The sequence below is a fragment of the Vanessa tameamea genome, chromosome 25 (assembly GCF_037043105.1).
Source record: "Vanessa tameamea isolate UH-Manoa-2023 chromosome 25, ilVanTame1 primary haplotype, whole genome shotgun sequence".
Lineage (NCBI taxonomy): Eukaryota > Metazoa > Arthropoda > Insecta > Lepidoptera > Nymphalidae > Vanessa > Vanessa tameamea.
Window position 1 is genome coordinate 8,765,966 of NC_087333.1, and position 12,884 is coordinate 8,778,849.

General features: G+C 36.3%; 1 protein-coding gene across 2 annotated transcripts in view; it reads right to left on the reverse strand.

Annotated features, from left to right (window-relative positions):
• The window catches only part of LOC113392859 (uncharacterized), a 156,418-nt gene that overhangs the window by 26,098 nt on the left and 117,436 nt on the right, over positions 1 to 12,884 (reverse strand). For both annotated transcript variants that reach the window (XM_064219052.1, XM_064219051.1), the window contains exon 4: positions 2 to 683. In XM_064219052.1, coding sequence (XP_064075122.1) covers positions 2 to 683 — 682 coding nt within the window. The remainder of the gene's footprint in view (position 1; positions 684 to 12,884) is intronic.

A 12,884-nucleotide genomic window follows, 5' to 3' on the forward strand; every position in this document is an offset into this window, starting at 1 on the left:
CCCGTTGACTGCCTTCTTGAAGATGGCGGCGGAACAGAATGTTGGTGTGTGGACGAGCGTCTCCTACTCGCTGTAAATACCTCTGTTCCCTCCAACTGCCTCCGTAATTTAGCAACCTCGTCCTTATAATATTCCTGCTTATCCAATTTCTGCTTATTCTTCAACCTTGGCTCACTGCCTCGTCTCTTCACTGCTTCAGGTTCAAAATCGAAGTGAGTTTCGTATTTCACTTGAGTGCATTTTGGACTCTTTGGTGGGTCAACCTTTGGATCATAGGGTATTTGAATGGACGTGGACGGCCCGCCCTGATTTGTTTGGCTCACTTGAATTTTATTGCGAGGTTTCTCATTTTTTTTTGGATCCGGTAGTGGAACATCAAAGATAAATCTACCAGGGCCAGGTCTGGGAGAGTCGAGTGTGTCTGTCGCAGATTGGGGGATGGCATAAGCGGGGGCATCGAACTCGCAGCTATTTTGCGCTCGGTGATAATGGGGAGGAGCTGTGCTTGGGGGGTTCTGTTGAGGTTCAGTTTGTGGTTGTTGAGGGGGATCTGCGTCGATGAGGTCGGGTTCTGCGTCCATGGAATCATCAGTGCCGGTGACTGAGGTGAGGGCGGTAGCTGCTGAATCGGTGCTGGTGTTGATGGTCTTATCTGATGTGGTACTGCTGCCCATGACAACGACCTGTTGACAATGATACATTTTCTTTATCAATATTATTTTCCTTGTCATTTACGATTCGCCATTTCGGAACGATAACAATGTTTTCATAAATCAATTGAAAAAAATGATTCAACAACAGTAGGTACATGAATTACTGAGTTAATTTAAAGTTAAAAAAGTTATTGTTCAGTTCGCCGATTTAACTGTAACTTATTAATTCTATATTGGGCAGCTTTTGTGATATTAAGTCGTTGGTGGGAGGCTCCCGACGTGACAGAGGATTGGTGGCAAACGCGAGTGCAGCGCGCGGTAGTGGACTGTATTTGGACATTGCAGCGTGACTTTATTATTATTATTATATATGTCGGTGGGACATCAGATCTATTGTCACTATTATTGTTCATCGTGTGGGCGCACAGTTGGTAATCGTGAAAATAATACAAAGAACACTTAGTTAATATTTAATTAATCTTTATTACACTATTAGGTTAACACACAAAGTAATCAAAACCAAAATAAGAATGATAACACTCAGTACTTCAGGAACGGTAGGACAGTTCCGTGTACTCACTCGGCTAATGCTTTGCAGTAAGTAATCTGCCTCGAATCGAGCGATGCCTTCATGACTCTGTCGAAAGCGCTCTGAAGTTAGCACAGAACTACATCGAAGTCAAATTCACAACCGTAGGCGCATTTTTCGTTCCGTTGAGTGTCTGTACGCTTGACCGGATGCGACATATATATTATTCTAAAAAAGCCTAATTTACTCCTTTTTATATCAGCTATCTGCCAGTGAAATTCCCGTTAAAATCGGTCCAATCGTTCCAGAGATTAGCCAGAACAAAAAGACAGACAGACAAAAATTGAAAAAAATGTTATTTTGGTGTATGTACCATGTATTGTATTGTACCACGCTGTACATTCATATGAATTTCGTAAAAAGCTGTTATTTTAATATTACAAACAGACACAGGTTCTGTTAATACGATCTAATTTTAGTCAGCATGCCAGCATGTTTTAACAAATGTTAGTAGTTTAACAAAGTTAAAACAAAATGTTTAGTAATTACCCAGCCGAATGTAAAACAACAGCTTTCTATTTTTAGGCATTGCTATAGATTCGAAGCTCTTGTGGAATTCTCTTTAGTCATCCCTTGCAGGTAGGCTCCGCAATATACGCAGTGACGAAGGTTAGACATCAAACTGACATTGAAATTTCTCGATTATATATTTTGCATATTTTCATAGTTTTTGACGACCTCCGTGGTCGAGTAGTGTGTGCACCGGTTTTCATGGGTACGCCACTTCAAGGTCCCGGGTTCGATTCCCTCGCCGAGTCGATGTAGAAAAAAATTCATTAGTTTCCTGTGTTGTCTTGGTACTGGGTGTTTGTGGTACCGTCGTTACTTCTGATTTTCCATAACACAAGTGCTTTAGCTACTTACATTGGGTTCAGAGTAATGTATGTGATGTTGTCCAATATTTACAAAAAATATATATATATATAGTACAATAAAAATATAACAAATTGGCTCAAACAGAAGTTTATATAGAAGGTTACAAAATAAGTCTTTAATTAAATATTATTAGCTAAGTAGTCTATGGACATGTTTGGCTTTGCACTCTGCAAAGCCTGTACAGAAAATGCTTATCAGCAGATGTTATGGAGCTCCGTAACCGTAACTTAAACTTAACTTATACTTAAAGAAATTAGTTTATTGTATTTTAATATATTTTTTTTACTATGATAATAATAGCCTACAAATAAAATTAAATTAATATCTTGCAAGTTTTTCTTTTAGAATTTCTAAATAATCTCATATCCATAACCGAAACCATCCGAAACCATCCGAAACAATTGGATAATCCGAAATAATCTCGAATCGGACACCGTATCTGAAACCGGTAATATATATCCATATATAGACACGAAATTACATATTCATAGCATCCCTGCTTATTAGGATCACTCACCGAAAAAAGAACAGTTATCTCAGAGCTCAGGATTCCCTTCGGGATGATTTTATGGTATACTTACGGTGACATCACAGTATATTAACAAGAATAGTATATATCCACAATGATATTGATTATTTTGTCAATGACAATAGTTCTATAAAGACGAAAAGTAAAGAAAAACTAGTAACACCTGTTTCCCGTCTCCGAAAAGCCTATTCATCCTTCAACCAACTACTTTTTATATCATATCGTGTAATATGAAAATCATTTCATGAAGATAATACAAAGATTTGAGGCCCCTGCCCTCAGATGACGTTCTATACTCAATATTAAAAAGAATCAGCAACCATTCTATTTGGAAAAGGCTTGGAGTTACCACCACGTCAGTTGTGACCATTCCAGTAAATGTTTCCGACTCTCTTTGTAATTCAACTTCGAGCACGAGATGTAAACACAAATGAAATATATTAAAATTGACTCACCCGAATTTGAATTCGCGATCTTTTATATTATTAAGATCTCCGTGGTTTAATAACTGCGTTATATCATCTTAAATACATAAACGAGTAAATACATGTATAAATTATTTTATGTTAATTTTCAAGAAAATAGAGCTTTAGCTTAAGTATTCTAGGACGTAAGACATTATGCCACCAAAGATAAAATATCTTCTCAGTTTGACCTTTTGTGACATCGAGTTCAACCCTAAAGAATCCATTGTTGAGAGTTGATGATCATTGTAGCAATTTGACATAGAAACGCCGAACAGGCCGATCATTCTTTGTCCTACATGACATTGTCAAAATAAAAAGGCTTTTTTTCATGTACTTTTTAGCTAACAGCTACCGTGTCAGTGGGTTTCGACCCAATGGGTCAGGGTCTTATTGACCCAGTCTAAAACTGGAACAAAACAATACTTGATGGTACCCATTAAATCGGATCTTTGCAAATCCTAATCACAATACAAGCGAAAGAAAAAAAAGTATACCTATATCCGTTTTTATCTATGGTTTTGTTTCTTAAAGAACGAAAGCAATTTTCAAAATTACACGAAGCATGTTAATTTGAATTAGCATGTGATTCCGAGCGGGAATGAGCTGTGAATAATAATCAATCGTGTAAGCGGCGTTTGATTGCGGGCCTCCTCTGGGAACGGAGTTTACAGCCGATATTATATTTATCGACATATTCGCTACAAATGCTTTTATCACGAGGAACTTTGGACAAGCCATTCTCGAATTTGATTTGATATTATCACCTTTGCAAAATAAAAAATGCGAAAAATTATGGTAAAGTACAGGCTGTTGACGTTGAACTGCTGGGCAAAGTCCGGCTCTTACTTATGAATCTTACAATGCAGGTTGGTGGATACGTGTGACAGATTCTCATCCACCTTCACTTATTCACGGCTCTTCTCTATTTTACTAATCAATTAAAATATATATAATAGTAAAAAAAACTGAGCATATATACATGCTGCATGCATGCATTATGTTATTTAAAGGAGTGGGACAGCGCCAAAACAAATAAAAAAGTTACACGTCGACCAAAAGATTTTTCGTTTATTTTCTTGTGGGAAATACCCTTCCATTACCCCACATGAAGTGGGGGGGATGTGTACCTGGAACTCGCTGGTGCCTAGAATGCATTAGAATACCCACTAAAAAACCAGCTGTCCTGTCTGCTAGGGGGAGTCACGAGATCGCTTGCGTGATGCCAGAAGATTATCCTGTGGCATTGCACACAGGACGCTGGCACTGTTACCTCTAGGTGCTTCTAGCGCTCTAGCTCTTGGGTCACCAACTGGACCAGTTTCTTAGAGAGGGTACATATACCGGACCTATTTCACCTAGCAACATAACACTTGTTGGATTATTGTTGATTATTGTGGCACTTGAGTTAGACATGATATATAAATATATTGTTATAAATGACTATAATTACGTCAATTATGGGGAATTTTTTACATGTCTCGGCAAGACTACGGATCCATAATAAAGAAGTAGACGCGACACGTTACGTGACCGATATCCAGCGCAGTGTTAGGTAGACAGACTGTCCAATGTGTCACCTGATGGTAGTTGGTTACCATTATGTTTGACTCAATAATCGATTTAATTAGTATGTATTTTAATTAAAGTTTTACAAATATTCGTACTGTTTACACTTATGTCATATTTATGTAACGAAAATGTTGAACATTTTCCATTTTACGCGAGAACAAATAATTGGTCTTTAAAGTTCAATGAATTTAAAAACGGTTTATTCCGAGTATTTCAGGAATCCATAGATAACGTTATATGTTATGGTTGTTGACCACTACAAGCTATACATCGATCATAAATATTTCAAAGTCTTCCAACTAATTTCAGGGACTCGATATATTACTGGAAGGCCGTAGAAATACTTGAAAGTAACAACGTGCTCCAACTTCGCACGGGTGCAATTTATTACTGAAGAGAATTATACGATATATTTTTTTTTTCCTTGTAGTGCTCGGGTGTTCCTACCAGTCGGGTCGCTTCCTACCAGTGAAATATAGAATTGGATGAATACTTTCTCAGTGTACTAGTAGTTTAATAGTCGCTAACATACAAACAGACAAACTTTACTTTTTTATAATGTCCGTATTTCAACTAATTTATTATAAATAATTATACTAATAAGTTTTGGTGAGATGGTTGAGCCGAGATGGCCCAGTGGTTAGAACGCGTGCATCTTAACCGATGATTGCGGGTTCAAGCCCAGGCAAGCGCACCAAAATTTTTATGTGCTTAATTTGTCTTTATAATTTATCTCGTGCTCGGAAGAAAAACAACAAGAAGAAACCTGCATGTGTCTAATTTCAAAGAAATTCTGCCACATGTGCATCCATCAACCCACATTGGATCAGCGTGGTGGAATATGCTCTGAACCTTCTCCTCAAAAGGAAGAGGAGGCCCCAGCAGTGGAAAATTGATATGCTGCTACTGTGTATAGTACCCGTGACGTTATCCGCGTGGAATTAGTAGGACTTTATAGTACATGAACCCCCAGTTTAATAAGTCGGTATTTAAGTTAGCGAAAAGTTAAATGAATAGAATTAGTTTTATATTCCTTATTTAAGAATTAAATAATTATTGATTCACCATAGAAACCTCCATGCCACTTTTCATTATTTGATGATTTCCATGACGAAAACCTAATCTAATCTATCTCCATACCAAGTTTAATCTAAAACGGTGCAGCGGCTTAACCGTGGAGAGGTAACAGTTACTTCCGCATTTATAGCATTAGTAGGGATTTTATAGGTTTGTGGTTTCTCCTGCTTGCAATTTGGAATAAAACAAATAAAAAATCCAGCCAAGTGCGAATACTACTCGCGCACGAAGGGTTCCGTACAATTATCTATAAAAACGGCAAAAAATAAATTCTGTTGTATGGCAGCCCCCTTTAATATATTTTAAATTTTTTTAGTATTTAATATTATAGCGGCAACAGAAATACATCATCTGGGAATGTTTCAAGTGTCTTACTATCACGGTTCGGGAGATACAGACTAGTGACAGACGGACGGACGAACGGACCGTTTTTTTCTTTAGACATTTTTGCAATTATATCAATTGGATTAAAAACAGCTTTAATTTTCTTTTATTTACCAGTACTTATAAAATTCTATAACTCTAATTGGTTCTCCATTAGCATAGTTTAGCTTTATAAATTTGCTGGATAAATGTATTAAACCCAACGATATATTTTAATCCCCCAAAGCATCTCAGTTAATGGATGTGAATACAGCTTCAGTGATTGGTTTATTTAAAATTAGAATACTCTGCAGAGGTTATATTTGTCGTTGGTTTAATGGAATTTATTTTTAGTTACTAAAGCGGTTATCAACGCCCACTGTTGGACTTTATAACTGTCTGCCTCGTCTGCCTCGTCTGTCTGGTAGTTATCGTAAGCTCCTGATTTTTCACTTAAGAAATTTTGAGCAGCTCGGAGTTTGGAAGTTGTCGGTATCATGAAAAATAAGTTATGCTGTGCCAGAACTCTCCTGTCGTGTCGGCTTACAAGTAGCCGTCTCATCGGTCTAAGCATGAAGAAGTAGAGAGTATAGAAGAGTTGCCCGCACATTTAAATCAGTTTATACCAATGGTCCATATTCAGTGCTGTTCAAGGGTATCCGTTTAAAATGATTGCTTATGTCTAAGTATAATGGAGGGATCAAATGGTGAAAGTAACTAGGGAACAGGAAGAAGTAAGTTATATGTTTAATATAACTTTTAACACTATATATACCCAGTAGCGAATATATACAGCGCGATTCAGGAAAGTGTCATTTTTAATCAGCGCCATCTATTGCTACCTGGTTGTAACATCCAGCCGCTGTGGCCGAAATCGGTCAGTAGGATATCATCATGGATTGTGTGGCGGAATTTGTGCGATTTTACGAGTTGTCGTATATAATGTTTACGGGTCATTGAGGCGCTAAGAGCTGTTAATATTGATTGATGTTAAACACAAATCATATCCAGTCGACTAGCTACTGCACTGTACACTCTGACTGTATAAGTGTGTCAATCCTTTGGTTTTTGGGAGAAGGTGTGGAACCATCAGATATTCCAAGCTGCTCCAATATGCGTTTAAGCATATGCAACCAAACGCAATTTGCCACAGGGTCCTTCACCACCGTTCATGAAATTAATTATAAACACAAGATACTTCGGAATTTAAGCTGAAATCTTATCTAAGATATACTTTACTTAACCAATTCAACTCACATGCACTTTGAATTTCATAAAATAAATTAAATTTGATTTAAATCCTCGGACCGTCACACCGTCTGTCTCATGACCGAGAGACCAACCGCAGACGGACGCCATTAGTTCTCAAAAACCTCGAATATTCCATTAACCGTTTGTTAGTATATCTGATGAGTCAATATAACTAAAGTAAATATACATTCCGTTGTATCATCACAACAATTGCTGTTGAGCGACTAAAGAGAAAAACAAAATGACATTAGTCAATGGACGAAGGGATTTTATTGGAATTAATCAACGCTGACGTTGTACTGGATTTCGATTAAGGGCCGGTGCGAGGACGCCGTTCACATCGGCCGCCGACGCTCTGATTCAATCACCGACATTATAATTATCGTTTTATATACATAACCCAATGACGTGGAGAAACGGAAATGTACTTTTACATTTGAAATCAAAGTGGAAAGTACAATTATATATTCGTCTAATATATTGAATATTCAAGTAGACTCTGCAACGCGAGTATTTCTATATATAAAAAATTCAAGTGACTGCTTGTAATGTTAAAATAACCGCTTTTTATTAAATACATTTGTATGTATACACGGTACATATACCAAATTTTTTTTTTTCAATTGTTGTTAGTCCGTCTGTTCGTTCCGGCTAATATCAGCTGGACTGATTTTGACGGGATTTTCACTGGCAGATAGCTGATATAATAAGGAATGAATTAGGCTAATTTTACTTTAGATTTATTTATAAAAAATCAGTTTAATTTAAAAGCGCACGAAGTCGCGGGCACCGCTATTATGTATATATTATAAATACAAAACAGGCACTTGTCTGTCTGTTAAGTTTTCACCGCTAAACCACTGAAACAAATTTTATGAAGATTGAACTCCAAGGAATTCAAATCATTTGTATAAAACGGATTAATAAAAAAAGGATATTATTCGATACAAGATGTATATCAGATGATAAAATTGCGTGGAGCTAATACTCGTTGACTTCCAGGCGGAAGATATTATATAAATTTATAACATAACTTAGTATTTTAAATGTTGAAAAAGTGTAACTAGTGAGTCTCTTGCCGGTTCTTCTCTAGAATCTAAATTCCGAATCGGCGGTAGCTTTACTTTAAATAGTTTGTTAAATGACGATTCAAAAGTGCTTGTAAAAGCCTACTATAATAAAGTATATTTTTATATTTGATATTTTGGCCGAAGGACACGGTCCGAGCGGTTCCGCGGGCAACTACAGGTAACAAACATATATTATATTATGCTCAATTGGTGAAAATATCTAATAAATACTAACAGCAGCAATAAAACAGACATATTTATATCTTACTCCGTCTAAGATACTTCAAAATACATACATCTTAACATATTCAATAAATTAAGAGTTTTCGTACCTAACTCATAAAGAAAACTTTGTTAGTATTAACTTAACTATGTTAAAATATTGCAGCAGCAAATGAGGGTAGGAGAAAGGGGGACAATCCCGGACTAGGAAACTTTATACAACGTCGATATTGGTTTAGGGTAAGTTTTGAACCAAACCTTATTAAATAACGATTGAAATTAATGCTTTGTTTAAAGGTGTACGGGATGCGAAAAGGTTATTTATTACCTTTATAATATTTTATATAATAAATACATATAATAAAATTCGCGTGTCTGTTTGTAATATTAAAATAACCCATTTTTATTAAATGCATATGTATGTATACACGGTACATATACCAAAATTTTTCTCTGTCTGTCTGTTTGTTTGTTTCGGCTAATCTCTGGAATGGCTGGACCGATTTCGACGGGACTTTCACTGACAGATAGCGGATGTAATAAGGAGTAACTTAGGCTACTTTTATTTTAGAATTATATATAGAATAAAAATAAAATCACGCTACAATATCCAAATAACTTAAATTCAAACAACGCGCACGATTTCGCGGGTACAGCTAGTATATAGTATACTGTTTATAAGAATAATGCAATTTACCGGTAGGATGTGTAGTAACAACATTTATACGTAAATAATTCAAATCTAAGATAAGTTACTTTTATGTTATCAAACAAGCGGAACCTATGTCTTCACCTGAAGGGGTAAAATAAAAAAAAAGTCCAAGTCCTTCCCCGGGACTCGACAATCTGCAAACCAAATTTCATCTAAATCGGTTCAGCAGTTCAAGCGTGAAGTAACAGACAGTTACTTTATAATATAAATGTAGATAGAGGCGTCGTTTCACACTACCGGGAATTTGCGTATTAGTTTTTTGTATTAGCTTTAGCATTAGCATAGCATTAGCAGCTTCTCTCCCTTTGAGGAGAAGGTTTGGAGCATATTCCAACACGCTGCTCCAATGCGGGTTGGCAGAATACACATGTGGCAGAATTTCGTTGAAATTAGACACATGCAGGTTTCCTCACGATGTTTTCCTTCACCGCCGAGCACGAGATGAATTATAAACACAAATTTAGCACAAGAAAATTCAGTCGTGACTGCCTGGGTTTGAACCCGAAATCATCGGTTAAGATGCACGCGTTCTAACCACTGAGCTTTAGTTGTTACAATAATGTTCCGAGCGCCGCCTTCATGTTTTATGATCCGAGTGTATATTTGAGGGGATCACAGTAAGATAGCGTCCAGCCGAATGATCTCGCTCTCTGTATTATGTTATAAGCGGACGGTCAAATGGGTCATCTGATGGTAAGTGGTCTTCACCGGCAATAAACATTGACGCATTAAGAAATATTGATAACTCCTCACGTCAACAATGAGCCACCGACCTTGGGATCTAAGATGATATATCCGTGAGTCTCTTGTTATACTCATTTACCCCTCAAACCAGAACACAACAATACTAAATATTGTTGTTTGGAGATACCCGGACGGGCACACCTTACCGCCGAGTTAAAAGTTCTCACGTCAGTTCGTTAACATGGCGCAGTGAGGTCATGGTCGTTCACTTGAATCAATCTGTTTTTCTTCCAACCGTTCCTTCCGTGGCAACCACGAAGTCATGATTTTGACAGCAAACTGTCAGTAACAATCAAATCGAGCACAAACCACACTGAAACCTTATTTCAAGAGCTAATCTAAGTATTTCCATTTATTAACGAACCGACGATTTAACGCTGCCTCGACGACAAGGTATGATTATATAAATATATGTTAATTATTTTGATTATAGCTGCAAAGTCCCGCTTAATCTCATTGGTATAATTTACATGTACATATTTTTTTTATTGGAATCGTTATTATTCAGACAAATTTTAGAAGTCGGTTATTATTTAAAGCATTTTTTTTTAATGATGCAATAAAAATATATACACAAAACCACTCGACAAAATTTATAGATAACAAGGCTTCTAACGATTCCATATATACATTTAATTTAAAAGGCATTTAAAAGGCAGCTCGAATAAAAACTCACCCACATCATCATCATCCTCCTGCCCTTATCCCAATTTTACTTGGGGTCGGCGCAGCATGTCTTCTTCTTCCATACTTCTCTGTCGGACGTCATCTCACTAGTAACATTCTATCTAACCATATCGTCTTTCACACAATCCATCCATCGTTTCTTGGGTCGTCCCCTACCTCTATATCCATCCACATCCATTCTCAAAACCTTTCTCACAACATGGTCCTCATTCCTCCGCATAACATGCCCATACCAAGACCATATAAAAACTCACCCACATATCCTGAAAATATTACATTCCTTTTCGGGCACTCGTGTAAAAAATATATTAATGGCATCAAACAAACAAAATCGGGAAATACTTTCAATAATAAAATATAAAGTATTGATACTGCGAGGGTTTACACGTTTATGGATAAATTCTGCCATTTACAGCATCGGAGATGGCTGCTTCGGCTAATGGATTGCTTTTTTAATGTTTCATTTGAAAGCTTTGAAGAGCGTCGTTTCAAAATACAATATTTAATGTCTGTTCCTCTGTTCGTCACGTTTTATTTGTGAAGCTTGTAATGATGTTGTTGAGTGTATTTGGTTTTACGATTTGGAAAATTTTCATTGGTGACAATGTATCGCTGTTTGGTAGGCTTCCGTGTTCAAGCGATAGATTTAGAGTACTATGTACTTTTGTACTTTGAAGACACATGCAGTCCCATGTTATTTGGTTCGCTTTCGAAATTCGAGATTAATAATGAACACAGACCCATATTAAAAGGCTCAGCGAGGACTTCGGTTGATTTCAGATAGCTCTTAGTGCTAACTGGTGTGAGTACCACTCGTTCGTCACATACTGGTATAGACTGGACTGTTATATCTATAATGGTAACGAATATGTGTATCAAAATTTTGATCGGTTATTTTTAACTGTATTATAAAGTCATGTATGCCTACCAATCAAATAAAATCAAAGCCTCAAGCATAACAGTAATTAATAATGATCATAATTACATATTTAAAAAGCCAGCGTAGTTTTGAACGCGATGATCTTCAGTTTAAAATCTGTTTTCCCCACTGCGCTGCCTCGGCTCTTAGTCTCATAAATGTTCATGTAAAATTCTATTACTCCAATACTTCGTAGTAATTCTATTCAGATTCTACAATGCGGCGCTGGCGTGTTGTAAGTGCTCGGCCAAGAGTACATAACACACCGTCGGATTTTTGTTACAAAAATTTGGTTACACATTACATTTTTTTTCTATTGTTATATTTGTGTCCCCACAAACTTGCCGGTGCGTTTGGTGTATCTATCTTTATATTGTAATTTCTTATTTTTTTATAAGCCTACTTATTATGTTTATATTTTTCTGAAGTTTTTTTTAATTGTTTTTTAGTTCTCCCTGATATTTCCTTCTGTTTTAGTCGTTTATTTTGTTTGCATAGATGTTTTGTGCATTATCTGTGTGCTTAATAAATCTATTTTTATTTTTATATAACGCAGAGTATCACGACTGATAGCGTAAGCCACAGATGATGCAAGTTGAGCACGTCAACTAAACTAAACTAAAGTTTTAAGCTATTGTGAGCTTTCAGTGATATGACATTCGCGTGCCAGCATAATATTTGTAAATGGCGGTGAGTATTCACACCGCGCTTCAAGCTCTCTAGCTTCTAGAATCCGTTTATTAATTAATGAAATAGAAGGATAGTTTCATATGTATTTATGGCGACTTCGTTAACTTTCCCAGAGTTAACTTGGAAGTAAATGCTTAAAAATAACTTTATAATTATACTAGCTGTGTCTGCAACTTCGTGCGCGTTTGAATTTAAGAAAAGAGTTATTGTTGTAAAAGTGTTGCCTAAATTACTCCTTATAGTATCAGCTTTCTGCCAGTGAAAGTACCGTCAAAATCGGTTTAGCCGTTCCAGAGATTAGCCGAAACAAACAGACAGACAAAAATTGAAAAAAAATGTTTCTTTTTGGTGTATGTACCGTGTATACATACATAAATATGCATTTAGTAAAAAGCGGTTGTTTTAATATTACAAACAGACACTCCAATTTTATTATATGTAAAGAGTATATATATAATTAAACTCA